General features: G+C 34.1%; 1 protein-coding gene across 3 annotated transcripts in view; it reads left to right on the top strand.

Annotated features, from left to right (window-relative positions):
* The window catches only part of SH3GLB1 (SH3-domain GRB2-like endophilin B1), a 78,274-nt gene that overhangs the window by 55,405 nt on the left and 7,559 nt on the right, over window positions 1–15,310 (top strand). Inside the window, exons 4-8 of one of the 3 annotated variants that reach the window (XM_006898227.1) lie at window positions 2,892–3,025; window positions 5,356–5,448; window positions 9,059–9,097; window positions 11,037–11,060; window positions 14,923–15,012. In XM_006898227.1, the coding sequence (XP_006898289.1) occupies window positions 2,892–3,025; window positions 5,356–5,448; window positions 9,059–9,097; window positions 11,037–11,060; window positions 14,923–15,012 (380 nt within the window). Of the gene's footprint in view, window positions 1–2,891; window positions 3,026–5,355; window positions 5,449–9,058; window positions 9,146–11,036; window positions 11,061–14,922; window positions 15,013–15,310 lie in introns of all 3 variants that reach the window. The other 2 variants (XM_006898226.1, XM_006898228.1) reach the window with 2 other exon arrangements.

The raw sequence follows: 15,310 nt of genomic DNA, 5'->3' as shown, positions 1-15,310 counted from the left end.
CTTTTTTTAAAATCATTTTAATGCACATGTATAGAGATTTTGGATTTCCATTCATTCATTGCCGCAATTCTCTCACCCCCCCCACCCCCACCCCGAGTTCACCCCTCTCCTCTAAAAGCAAAAGAAACACTCCCTCCCTGGTATACAATTTAGTTTTTACGTTTTCTAGAGTAAATATTGAAAGAAAAGGTTAGGGAGAAAATGCCTTCTTTTTTATTCGTTCTCTTAAATACCAAAGGGGAAAAAAATGTTAAACGTGGTTATCACTAGGTGTTGAAATGGTATTTCATTTCTTCTGATATTTTTCTTTATTTTTTGCAGTGATTGCAGTCCCCACATTGTATCCTCATATTTCCCACTATCTCTCTGTGATTAATTCTCCATTCTTCTTTTTCATCCTCTCTTGTCTAGCCTTCTGTTAAGTTTTATCCTTGAACAAATGCTTCCTTTATGGTCGTGTTAGTTCTAGTGTTCACTTTCTAGTTCTGTCTTTGGCTGCTGGACGAGTTCAGTTCCAGTTTCATAGGGTCGCTAAGGACCATAATATTATTTCGGGGGTTCCATCAGACCAGTAAGCCTGGCCATCATTGTGATTTGAGTTTTTCCTCTTCATTTATCTCCTGTTCTATCCAGGATCTTCTATTGTGATCCCTTTTAGGGTGATTAGCAGTAGTAGCCGGGCACCAGTTAATTCTTCTAGATAGTTTTGGTATCATGGCAGTTGAAGTTAGTGAAGTAGTTAGAAGTCAGAGTTGGCGAACTTCCCCATGTTTCAGCTGTTCCTTTTGCATATACTATAGATACAAATCAAAATTGCTTAAGATCAGTTCGTTTTGGACTCCAGTGCTGTGTTGCATTCCAAAAAAAATGGTTGTCTGTGACCTCCAAAGTGCTAGAGAGCAGTGATAGCTAAGGTGCACCCGACTCAAGCCAGTTACTTCCTTGTGTCTGAAATTTGAATAGTGAATAAGGATAATGGAAGAAGAATTGATGCTGTAATTGTATTTGAGTTGTGGTGTGGAGAAAATTACTAAATATCCCATAGACTGCTAAAACAACAAGAAAATAAGCACTTGGAGAAAGTGCATCTAGGGTGCTCCTTATAGGCAAAAATGGTGAAGCCTCATCTCATATTCTTTAAACCTGTTGTAAGGAAGGAGACCAATCCTTAAGAAGAGACATCATGCTTACTTAGAAAGGCAGTGGGTCAGTGAAAGAGAGAAAAACCCTCAGTGAGGTGAATTGGCACTCTGACTCACAATGGGCTCAGGCATATCAGAGAGGGGATGAAGATGGTACAGGATAACAGGGCAGCATTTGGAGCAAATTTTCATAGGGTCTCTGAGTTGTACTGGACTCAGAAGGACATAATAGCAAGATAGAAATGTAGCTTATTTATAGATACTTGAGATCAGTGCTTACATGTGAAAACGGAAATTTTGGCTTGTACTTTTATAAGTGTATCTACATAATCTGAACTGACTTTTAAGTATTATAATACTTCTTCTCGTACACCATTTTTACTACTAAGATTAACTGTGACCTTGTAGAAAATTCATCTTTTATTATTTTGTTTACAACTTGATTACATCTCATAGTGACCCTATGAACAACAGATCTAAACTTTGCCCTATCCTGTGCCGTTTTCATGATCCCCATCATGCTCTAGCCTACTGTTACAGTCAGTGCATCAGTCCATCTCATTAAGGATCTTCCTCTTTTCATTGGCACCCTACCTTTCCCAGCATGATGTCTTTACCCAGGGACTGAATCTTCCTGATAATATGTCCACTATATGTGAGACCAAGTTTCATCATTCTTACCTCTAAGGAACTCTGGTTGCACTTCCTACAGCTTGCTTTGTTCTTTCATCAGTCCCCGAAAGTACTATCTTTCAGCACCACAACACAAAGGCATATGTTTTTCTATGGTTTTTCTTAGGCGTTGTTCAACTTTTAGATTACTAAGATGTAATTGAGAAACATGGCTTGGATCAGGTGCACCTTAGTCTTTAAACTGCAAATTTTCTCAATGCAGTACATTTTTCATTTCTCACTGCTGTATCCATTGTCCTTGATAGTGGATCCAAGTAACTTCAGTCTTTTCTCTGTCATAATGTTGGCTTTTGGGCCAGTGGTGAAAATGTTTTTATTCTTGATGTTGAGATATTATTCATATTGAAGCCTTTGATCTTCTTCTGCAAGTAAGGTTTGTCATCTGCAGAATGCAATTCTTTGATGAGTTTTCCTCCAATCCTGATGCTACATTCTTCGTCATAGAGTCCACTTTCTCAAATTATTTGTTTAGCGTCCAAATTAAATAGATATGGAGGGGCAATATAGCCCTTATATATACTTTCCTGATTTTAAATGACAGTGTTGCCTTGTTCTGTTTGGACAGTTGCTTCTTGGTCTATGCATATTTTTAATATGAGTGCAATTAAAAGTGTGTGATTCTCAGTGTTATTCATAATTTGTTATAATCCACAGAGTCAAATGCAACACTTTTAATTATATGTAATCTTGGGAGCCCTAGTGATAATCGTGGTTAAGCACTGGGCCGCTAACAGAAAGTTTGGTAGCTTGAACCCACATTCCAGTCATCAGGATATGTCAGTCTGCTTCCATAAAGACTATTGCCATAGAAACCTATGCAGCAGTGCCATTCTCTTGTACAAGGCCACTCTGAGTAAGAATCAACTCAGTAACAATGGGGTTTTTTGGTTTGGTGTTTATAGTCTTAAACTGGCACTTAAAAACTTCCTCAATTACAGATAATTTTCCCCCTTCAGTAAACAAGTGACAACTAATTTTAAAATGGATACATAAATCATTTGTTTGTTTTATTTTCAGACTTTACCAAGTCATGGTAATTTTTTTTTTCCTCTGCAGGTAATGCCCTAATTAAATGTGGAGAAACACAGAAACGAATTGGAACAGCAGACAGAGAACTGATTCAAACATCAGCTTTAAATTTTCTCACTCCTTTAAGAAATTTCATAGAAGGAGATTACAAAACAATTGCTGTGAGTTCGAAAATCTTGCCTTTTTTAAAATAAAAGGGTTTTATGTAAATATGAGTTAATGAATAGGTTACCTTTTTCTTGACTAATCTGTAAACTTGTGAGCGGTACCATTTAGAATAGTTAAATAATCTAGGTTGTGGCATACATCAGAACTCAAAGGTAAATCAAAATAAAGGGTCACTGGTTATTTCCTTCTTCTGTGACCCTGCATTGTGATTGAATACCTTTGTATATAATCCATTCTCCCTCATTATCATCACTGAAACTGTAGAGACAGTGTTGGAATTATTAATATACAACATCACCATAGTAAAGGTCTTCATAGCTTATGGCTTGCAATCTTTTTCTATCTTTTGAATTTTACTAGAGTTGCAGGGTAATGCAAATGGTTAAGCACTAAAATAATAACCAAAATGTTAGCAGTCATACTCACCCAGACGCATCTTTAACATTTCTACAGAGCTGTTCTTTATTGTAGCTATTATTTCAAACTGTTAATTTGCAGGTTTCTTGCCATAAAAAAAATTATGGGTGGTCAGTATGTTACAATGGATTTATCTGTGGGGGAAACATGTACTTGACTTTAGAAAGAGGAAGAACCAGTAAATAAAATTATTTCAAAGAAATTGAATTTCCAGTGGCATCAAATTTGATATATAGACTCCGACTAAGAGGTAGTACAGTAAGAAAAAAATTCTTAAGACCTATATAGATCAATAATTACTCTAAAGCAAAGATGAGAAGATAATGGAATAGAAAAGCTTAGCTCTCTGGAAAGAGAATATTGACAGTGTGAAAAATGTAATGTGACTGAACAATTTGTTGTTACATGTCAGTCAGGTGAATGCCCACCCATAGTTCCCCTAATGTACATAAGTCAAATCCTTACCTAGTCCTGTACCATCCTCACCATCCATACAGTCGGCTGTACTTACGCCCACTGTTCAAGTAACTGTGTCAGTCCACCTTGCTGAGGGTCTTCCTGCTTCACTGACACTCCACTTTTCCAAGCCTGATGTCCTTTTCCAAGGATTGGTCATTGCTAAAAATAAGCCCAAAATATGTGAAACAAAGTCAGGCTGTCCTTGCCTCTAACAGTTTGTATAAATTAACCAAATAGGAACCTAATTTGCTGTGTAAACTTACCAAAACCACAGTAAACGACCATTTTAACAAAATTTCTGATAAATTTACCTACTATAAAGAAACTCTTAATTTCTGAGGAGGAATTCTACCATGTTAATGTTTATTCGTTATCCTGTTAGTTTAAAATTCTCTTTTGGAGTAGTTTTTCAGTGTTTTATAGTTGCTGTGATACATTTAAAAACAGCCTGCCTAATCCTGATGGTAAATTATACAGGGTATCAGAAAACCCTGACTTAACCACATACTTTTTTCACCATATGCACTTCCAGAACATCTGTAGCAGATTATACCACAGTTTCTCAACGTTTACACTACTGATATTTTGAACAAGATAATTTGTTGGGAAAGGAATCCTGAATTGTAGAGTGTCTGGTAGGAGCCTCTGCCATTCTAAATTGAATGAAGTACTATTGCTCCTTCCAGCTGTGACAACCACAAGGCATTGCTGAATGTGCCCTAGAGGAAGGACAAAATGGCAAAATATTGAAACCAATATTCCTTTGTTTCTACCATCACCTAGCCTTTTTTTTCTCCCACATCTAAATATATTTATTATTTCTCTATCATTTTAGATCTGAAGTCATGTCAGAAGCCTGACTATTCACTTGATAGCTAGTTTGTAATTGTTGTTGTTGATTGCCATTGAGTCGAGCATAACTCATGGTGACCCTATGAAAAAAATTCCTGAAGCCTTTCTATAACTGTTGTCATTTCTCAAAGTTAATAGTTTTCATAAATACATATTACTAGAAAAATAGACAGTAAAGCCTGTGAAAGCCAAGTCCTATATGACAATCTCAACCTTGGCATCTCTACAGTCTGTTCTATACTATTTTACGAATCCTACTCACACTCACACAGAGACACTTAAAATGGCAGAGTCAGGTTAGCGATCTTCTGGATTGTTGCGGATACTTCTGAGTTCAGAACCCTGGTGAATTCTCACATGGCTATGGAATGTGGATGGCTGGCAGAAACTTTTCACAAGCAGAGCACCTGCAGGGCTTGTCTCCTCTGCGGATCCACTCATGAGCCAGCCTCTTGGTTTTGTGGCTGACGGCTTTGTAAGCGTAGATTTTAGTTTTTCAGTTAGTGTATATTTTTAATGGAAATAATATTTTAAGTAGGTAAGTTCTCACTGGATTACCACACCTTTAATTTTTTCTTTCTTTCTATATTTGTAGAAAGAAAGGAAACTATTACAAAATAAAAGATTGGATTTAGATGCTGCAAAAACCAGACTGAAAAAAGCAAAAACTGCAGACACTAAATCTTCAGTAAGTAGGGTTTTTTATGGGTTGTTTGGGTTTTTTTTTAATAGAAAACATTTTATGTTAACTTTAAGACTTTTTAAATTATTTTACTAAGGTGAAATATATAAGTCTGTTCTTGATACCAGAGTATAGCTTTGGAGTCTTGTTTTTGTGCTTTTAGACAACATCAGATCTTAATATATCCAAATGAGTAAGAAGTAGCCGTATCGAGAGACAATGTGTTTTTTTCAGTGATGAGCTGTTACTAGAAACAAAAATCATAGCTCCTAAAATTGTATCATACTTTGTTGAAGATAAAATTTATTCCATTTGAAAATAACAGAAAAGGTACTGATCTAGATGGGAATAAATCAAGTTTTAGCATGCTGTGTATGACTTAAAAACTTTAGTGTGACTCTTTTCCCCATATATGACTCAAACTAATTGAAGGAATTGTCAAAAGGTAATAGATTCTGGTATATTTTTCAGAAAAATCATCCTCATGATAGTCTTTTTATAATTGAATGTGTATCTCTCAGTATTATAAAGTAACGTAATATATAAGTATCTAGAGTAATTTGATGGTATTATATATATTTTTTTAAAGTATTTTAATTATAGCCTTGTTCTATCTATATTTCCATTTTAAAGCCTGAAAAGTTTAATGAGATTTCAGTTGGACTGTGTAATGTAAGATAGTGTAATAGAAATAATTACTAATTTACTCTAAAAAGCTAGCAAACTAATTTTTTTACTTTAATTAATGGGGCATATTTGATAAAAGGCATGTTAATCCTACTGTTTTCTCCTTTTCTGCAACCCACTACCATTAATACCATCATGATTGTTACCCTAATGAGCTTATTGTCAATGTGTTGATTGAAGTTTATTATAGCTCTTCTGAATTGGGAAATGATGAAAATTGATTTAGATTGAAATTTAAAACTGAGATTGTGGTTTTGGACACTGATGTCTCTTATGACACCATCTCAACCCCAGAATTCACCTCTGATTTTATTATGAAATCATCATCATGAACAGGCTACATTCCTTAAAAACTTTCTTCAGAATTGAAATTTTAAAATGAACAATGTAGATGGCAACACACCAAATATAACTTCTGTGCCCATACATATAGGCATTTGAACAAAAAGATTGATTTCAGCCTTTGAACTAATTCCAATTCATAACAACCTTGTAGCACAGTGTAGAACTCCCATGTAGTTTCAAAAACTGTAAATCTGAAGCCAACTGCTTCATCTTTCACCTATGGAGAAAGCAGCTGGTGAGTTGAATCATTAGCCTTTGATGGTTAGCAGCCAAAATGCTTTAACTACAGTTCCACCAGAGCTCCTTTTAGATTGAATTGACTGCTGTTGAGACAGAGCCAACTCATAGCTGCCTCCCTAGTGGGTTTTTGGAAGACAGTAAATAAATCGCATGAGAGAGTATTCAGCTTCCTTATGCAAACTGCTAAAGAGGCACTGCCTTTTAGTTACCAGTGCAACCTCCCTATGGACTACGCCATTAGAGTTCCCTTTATAGTTAGCAAGAGACTCTACATTAGCATTTATAGACATCCAAGTGTTTAAGGTAAAGTGTAAATTGGTTTTTAAGGTACTAGTTTCATAATCATATTTTTGTAAAAAATAAGAATTATTTGGAAATAAAGGTTTGAAAGAGAACAGAATTTTTTTCAAATGCCTACATGTGCCCAATATGGATTATGGAGTAAGAATATTACTACCCAGTTTCACTACAAAATTTTATTTAGCACAGACTGTTATAGGATAATAGTAGTCTATTTTTTTATGTGAAAAAGTGCTAGGAAACACATTGACAAAGCGATATACAAAGTACATTGGTTTTTCTAAGTTATTTTACCATTACTGTTAAAGTATGTAAGAACTAAATATACTATTGGACAAATTGAGAACGGTTTCCTTTTGATATATTAAAGAAAAAGTCTTTACATTTTTCTGTACTTAATTTAAGGATATTTTTCCCTAGAGATTTAAATATTCAGATTAATTTATTCCTTAAATTTATATACAGCTTTCTTAGAATTTCTGTGTTACAAAAATTTAACTGCATTAAACAAAGAAAAAACAGTTTTTGTTTTAAGTCAGATAGTCTAGAAACAGCCTTCCTTAGCTTGTTATTACATTAAGCAGGCTTTATGTTATGCCTGCATTGATGATTCTTTTCTTTTTTCTGTATTTTGTTAGCATGTACTTGAAGGATACAGAAAAACAGAAACTGCTAGGAGTTTGGGTTTAAAGTGGGGTTTGCTTTTTACTTTTGACTTATTTCCTGATTTCTGTTTGGCAGCAGAAAGCATTAACTCTAAACTCAGACTCTTTTATTTCACTTCTTTTTAAATTTCCATGGACTATTTTAAAACTAGTGATTTTAAAGTTAGACTTAAAGCCTATGCATTTCATTACTTATTTAAAAAATCATTTGCAGATTTCTTGTGGCTTCTTTTTTACATTCTGTGCTTACTGAATATACCTATTTTGTACAAGATGCTCTATGGGGGACAGATTCATAGATTAATAATGTAAAATGTACTACATTAACCTTTTCTTGGTTTAACATCATATGTTCAGTATTGCTGCTCTACTAACTTAACTTTTGTTAGCTTGCATGTTGGAGAATGCTAAAAACTAGAAGAGCAACACCAAAAGCATTTCTCAAAAATATACCAGTTGTGCAAGATTGGAACACTTTGTTTAGTAGTGAACATAAATACAGTTTGCAGAATAGTTTATATATATGATAAAAGTACTCAAATACAAAATATTTTATGAGATCTGTATTTAAATTACTGATATTGATTAACCTAATCCTAGTCTTTCATAAGGAAAATTAAAAATTACAGGAATAATGATAATGGGAAGAAAGAAAATCAAATTTGAAAACTACACAGAAATAAATGTGTAGACTTCTGACACTTTTTTGGCATTCAAATATTATGGAAAACAGTCTTAAGTAGCCTAGTGTAACAGATACATCTGTCTGCCCATTTCCATATTAGTGTAAATACACAGTCTATAAATAGAGTGAATTTGTAGCACTACTGTATAGCTTTACTTTATGTATGTATACATATTAGAATTTTAAATTTATTGGAAATAAAGGATTGACATGCCTTTCATATTTCTTCAGGGTATGCCAAGACCTGGCTGAGGCTGATTGAAAGAGAACGTGATTGAAGCATCCTAAATTCATAAAATAGAAATGGTCTTTGAATAGAAAAGTTATGGCTAGGCAGCAAAGCTTTTATAGTTGCATACATACAAATTTTAGGTAACTGGCAGATTTTAAAGTGATGCACCTTCCTGAAATGATTCTGCTTTAAAATTAAGCAGCAATGCATTCTTTTGTTTTTTAAAATTTTAATGATTTGAAAAAAATTCAATAGGCATTGCCATGTGAAATTGGGTAGAACAATATACAGTTCAATTTGTGGTGTGGTGTTCTATTTGTTTTGTTTTGTTGTGTTTTTTTTAATGTAGAGGAACTTTTTATCAGCTTTTTGGTACTTGTTTAGCATGTTCTTAACTAAAAAGAAGTAACTTACTGCCCAGTGTTCATTGGTATAATGTGTTCTTTGTCTCTTACCTATAAGCAACTAAATGCAACTCGGCTTGAAGGAGATAACATTATGGTAAATTTCTCTTACATGCTCAACATCCTGCATGTAAAATGGCTGAAGGTTTGTTGGCCTACTGTGTTTTATATGTCTTGAATAAAGTGCCTTCTCTTGCTATAAGCTACATTTAAAAGTCTGTGAAATAAATTAATATTCATGAAAACTAACAAACTATACTGGCTAAAACTGGAGCTTAAAGAAATTGTGTTCTTATCAAATACAGATTTTAGAATCTGAATTTGTACATAAATATAAAATATGTCTTTTTATACCCTAAAGAAGAAACTAGTTTAGTTGGTTGGAACTTTTTCTTTACAAAGAAAATTAACAAGAATTACTTTACTTAGAGAAATGTAGTAACATTAATTATAATGAAATATGCAAGTTGAATATGCTTATTGGTAGCTTCAATGCTTAGCTTGTTTTCACCTTGACTCGGTAAAGAATTAATTTATTCTGCTATTCCAAGGCCAAGACTAACCTTGACAGTTTAGATATTGTATATACTAGGCCCATTACCCAGCCAGTCCTGAGTCACCTAAGAACGTTACATAATGTTGATACATTGGGCAAGAATCTAGAGTGAGGATTGTTCTATAACATCTGAGAGAGAGAGTCTCTGTCTTTGTCTATCTGTGTGTGTGTGTGTGTGTGTGTGTGTGTGTGTGTGTAGAGAGAGAAACAGAGAATGTCTTGAGGACATTCATAAGATACTGTTATGTGCCACTGTGTCGAAACTACCTCAGAGCCGACCTTCCAGCAAATTTTTAGAAGCTGTAAACCACACAGGAGGATATTGCTCATCTTTATTTTGTAGAGCAACTGCTGGATTCAAACCATGTGCTTTCAGGTTGGTGGTGCAACTCCTTATCCACAAGGCCACCAAAGCTCCCTGTTATAATCTGGATAATACTCAATACTCAGTAGAAGTGGCATGGAATTAGCCACTAGTAACAAACAGATTATTGAATTCTAGTACTGGTGGCCTAGTGGCAAAAAGCTGCACTGCAATTCCGAAGGTACATAGTGGGAATCCTTCAGCTGCTCCAAGGGAGAAGGAGGGCGGTCTCCTCCCATGCAATTAATTGCCTCTGAAAACCTGCTGGAGGGTGAGATATGGGTACACAACAACAATAGTAGCATGGAAGTAAAAGTAGGAAAAAAATATGCTAGTCATACAAAAGATTATTTGATAGAATATGTAAAATAACTTTGGGGTTTGCCTTTTAAGTACTGCACATATAGAAGCCCTGGGTAAATTAACACTTTCCTGAGATAGCAAGAGAATGCACTACTCTATTTCCATTGTCTTATCCTTAGGTAAATGGCAGTGTGAAAATATTTCGGTCACCATTAGTTAACTTAGCTGTAAATTGTAGAGGTCTTTTTGTCTTACATGAAAAAGATCTCTAAAACAATTAGCACTCTGATTTTGTATGTATTAGGCTTTTTGTAATTTTTTAAAAAATTCTTTATTCCATTACTTACTACTTTAGTAATTTTAAACTTGTGTCTTGAGTTTATTGTGCTCCCTAAAGCTGTATCAACCTTCAGTATCCATCATTGCTTTCTTTTAATTTCCTATTAGAATTTTAAACCTAATAAAATCTTTTCGATCTGTAGTACCAACATTTTATTCTACAGATGAATAAATTAGAGCTGAGGGTAGATAGCCCTGATTTGGGAAATATTTTTTTTAATTTTTATTTTAGAGTTAATATGAAATTAAAAAATGGATCATATCAGTTGATGTTTAAAAAAAACTAATCAGTACATACTTTCACAGAATATTAAACTACTGATTTAGTTAATATTTTTATCTGTTGATAGAATTCTAGGAAAGTGTATGCCATTTGAATTAAAATATTTACGTTTTGCTGTACTACATTGTAGAAAATGTTAAATTCCAACTTTTCATGCTGTATATTTTTCTCTAATTTTTAATGCTGGCTAGATTTGGGCAGAGGAAGTGACAAAAGTAAGTAAATTATTGAATTACAAAATTATGAAGCAAGAGTTTGTTACTAATTTGGTTAATATTTATTGGGCTACAAGCATAACTACTATAACTTTTACAATCTAGAATCGTCATGGAAATGCAGAACAATGCTTCAGAGAAATCCTACATATCACTTATATTACATATCTGGGATTATATTCAGTTTATTAGTATAATATACTTATTAGATTAAGTTGTATTCACAGTGTCTTACTAGAAAGACATTTACTACAGAAATTTCCTCTCACTAATACTAAACTTATTTTTCTCAGTTATTTTAGTTTAAAATATCTGTAAAAAGTGTACTGCTACATTACATAAAAGGTAGCACTTTTTTTTTATAGATAGGACCATTATTATGAATATCCAAGTTTATCGCTTGGATCTGCTGTTTTAAAAATACGTTGTCTCTTCCCTCAGCATCAAACTATCATTTCTAGAAGCTGCCCATATGACTACTCCTGAAGTTCCTCGATTACAATTATTTCTAATATTCTCTGGGTTAACAAATCAAGTAGTTAAGAATTTAAGGAATGGGAAACTATGACTTTAGATTTGCTTCAAATGCTATTTGAAGTCCAGAAAGTTTTGGTAGTTTTCCTTTTTGTGGGATTTTTGTCATTTACTCTTCATGTTCAGTCCTGCCAAATCTGACCTCTCATTTATTTAGGGCAGTACGAGGTGGGTTTGAGGGTGAATGATACTTTTGTATCCTTTGAGTTTCAGTGGCATTTTAGGCTAACTTTTTACTGACCTTGTAGGCTTGATTTACACACTCATCTCCTTTAGGATAACCATTCTTGAATGTACTTTTTAGGTCTAAGCTTCAGATTTCTTCCTGAACCTCTTATATGAAAAGGGTACAAAGAAACAAAGAGTGTAGGTTGTGCGAGAAAAGGGCTCCTTTGATTGGCGTACAAAATATTAGAATGGATTTGAGGACTATTTTTGTACATTATCCTTCTCATGTCTGTTATGTTTATACTTTAAAATATCTTTACTGGATAGCCTCATGCTCCTTGAATATATTCAGATTTAAGCCCTAAAAAAAACTAAATAACACTAACCTTAGAAACATAAGCAAAATTTCTCAGTTATAGATAACAAGTCCAGATATCAAAGACTGACTTTTTTTGTCCTTTTTTACCAGTTTACGTCTTAAAAGGCCTTTGCTTACCTAAAAGCCTGGTTAGGCTGTCATATTCATTAGATAAGTCCAACAATAGTAGTTTCAAGCCAGAGGTCTTCTCTATAGAATTTTACTCATTAATTGTAAAATTTATTTGGGGAATGAGCTCTTCTTGGTTACATCAATGTTTTAAATCCATTGTCTTTGTCTAAATCATTATATTTATATCTTTCTAGTAATTAATAATTTTATTATCTCTAAGTAACCTGATTATACTGAACCTAATTTTAATTTTTTCAGTTTCTCATATTATTTATAATCAGTAATGCATGATAGGGAATAGATGGTTTGAGACATTAAGCCAAAGTTAGAACCAGTCTTCGACACTTAGTAAAAAAATGAGTCCATCCTTCCTTCTATCTCTGGCTGCTCCAGAGGCATGTGTATACAGAGTTGCATTGATAGCCCAAAGGTGGAACCTTTCTGCAGGATGGAGATGGGCATTCTCCTCGTATACAATTTATCTTCTCTGAAAACACTATGGAGGGTCAGCAGTGAGTCCGTTCTGATTTGATGAATGAGTGTGAGTGAAATGTGTATGCATTTGCATTTCCAGTATTTTAGCTTTAGGATATTATTTCCACTTTAGTTTACAGTTTCTGGATTACTTGTGTTGGAGGTTGTGAGGATGGCACAGGACAGCACAGTGTTCAGATCGGTTGTTCATAGGGTCAATATGAGTTGTACTCACATCAACAGCTCCTAACAACAGCAAAGCTTACCTGTTTATGCCCTTTACAGCTTTTTTCTACTAGTTCTCTTAAAAACCATAAGTTCCATTGTCCTGGCACATTCTTTTACTTCAGGAGTTCACTTAATCTTGCTTCACTGTGCCTCTGTTTAAAATCTTTTCTCTTCAACAGAATGATAAATCATGGAAGTGTAGCACTGAAATGGCATTTTTCTATACTCTTTCCTTAGGAATAATATTGATCTTTTCTTTCCGTGGATCTCTTGTGCTTCATACTAGCTTCCAAATAAAACTTAACTCTGCCCTGCCATCAAAGCAACATAACATTCTGATTTCAATGACGTAAAGTAACTTGCTCAAGCTTGTTTCCATAAATTCAGTCTAGTTGACAATTCTTCTGCCATTTGCCTTGTGCCAGTAGAGTGAGAATGATTATAGTAACTGATGATCTACTTTTTACTGCACCTTCTTTTTTTGGACAGGTGTTCTGGGTTAACTGTCATCACCAAGGAGTTAAAGGGATTGGAACATGGAAGGAAACAATTTAAAGCTTAATTGATGCTTACTGAAGTCTTTGCAATACCACAAGTTATTTGCATAGAGGGAGGGAAATCTGTTAGTTTTAAGTTGAAAGGTTGAGAAGACCATTACAAAGATAGCATCAGGGATAACCTTTCATAAGAGGGGAGGATAAAGCTAGCTATTTTGAGTGAACAGCTATAAGGTTTTATTTTATCTTCCCTTCTTACTATCAAGCAGCTGCTAAACCTTGATAACATGGGGGTTTTGTCAGTATTTACTCTGTTGAGGTCATGTTGATTTTCAGTGCAGTGTTTTGTCCCAGCACCAGTCAGGTGGCAGACACCAGCAGTGGTGTGCTAATAAAGGCACCTCTTCCCAACTCAGGTCCGTGACCTCACCAGATATTTTCCAGTCTGCTGTGGTAGGAATCGTATATACCACAGAAATCTGCAAACAGTACAAATTAGGATTGTTGTTTTAGGAGGGTTTTTTTACCCTGTAAAGGTTTAGTTTACTGCCACTGATGGCAGATCAGCCATAACCTTTCAGGAGACCCTTACTAAAGCCCTATGTAGCTTGTAGATAATAGTTATACTAGAGAGATAGTTAATACAAAATTTTCAGAGTTAATTTTAACTTTGATATTTAAATGTAGAGCAAAGAATATCTTGAATAACCTAGTAACTGTACATCTTATTTTATAATAACAAAAGAGGCTTCATTTTATAAAATATTTTTCATTTGAAATTGAAGACTAGTTTTAACTTCAAAGTAAAAATCTATAGTAATAATTGAAGAGTCTTTTTCATATTATAGACTATTAGACTTCATTATAATATAAATTGTAGTATTTATAGAACTTTAATTACCTCAAGGTTCAATATTAAGTGTTTTAAATTTAGCAGTAGCTATTTTTGAAAATATTTTGACTGCTGTATAATTTTTCAAAACTTGTATCAGTATGTCATTAAGCTTTTGAATTAATGAGTTGTATTGAATCAAGTCTTAGTGAGGAAATTATCTTGTTTTGAGAAATACAGAAAAGCTAAAGCCTAGAAACCAAGGAGTAGTTTAGACATAAGTGGCCTAGTGGTAACGAGCTGTGCTGTCAGCCGAAAGGTGCATAGTTCTAATCCACCATTGCTAATTCATTAGCTGCTCCATTGGAGAAAGATGGGCATTCTCCTTCTGTGTGATTTTCCGCCTCTGAAAACCCACTAGAGGGTCAGCCATGAGTTGGTTCTGACTCAGAAGCACATAACACAATGAATGTGTTCATGAAAAAAAAAAAAGAACCGTTTAGACATAAAGCAGAATGAAGAAATTTCCAGACTTGAGTTTTACAGCTTTTTGTTTTGTTTTATATAAACTGTCTAAACTTATCTATTACATGAACTAAATCCTCTGATAAGATTTTAAAATGTGCGTTTCAATTTAAGTCTGAACAGGAATTAAGAATAACTCAGAGTGAATTTGATCGCCAAGCAGAGATTACCCGACTTCTGCTTGAGGGAATCAGCAGTACACATGTGAGTGCTCACTTACTGGAAGTGGGTATGGAATAATTAGTAGACTTTACTAATCTAAAGATAATGGGTTTGGGGGAGGGAGAAAACCCATAAAATTCCTTCTTAATCATTTATTAAGGCAATAGTGTCACTTCTAAGATGTATTAATAATTTTTTTTACATTATTGCTTATACTTCATAACTCTAAACTTAGTCACTGCCTTTTGGTGGCGTAGGAATATACAACAGAATGCAACCCTGCCCAGTCCTGTACCATCTTAATAATCTTTACTGAGCTTTAGCCTATTGTAGTTACTGT

The sequence above is a fragment of the Elephantulus edwardii genome, unplaced genomic scaffold (assembly GCF_000299155.1).
Source record: "Elephantulus edwardii isolate Elephantulus edwardi_28Jun2011 unplaced genomic scaffold, EleEdw1.0 scaffold00224, whole genome shotgun sequence".
Lineage (NCBI taxonomy): Eukaryota > Metazoa > Chordata > Mammalia > Macroscelidea > Macroscelididae > Elephantulus > Elephantulus edwardii.
This window is presented reverse-complemented; position numbering and strand designations above follow the sequence as displayed.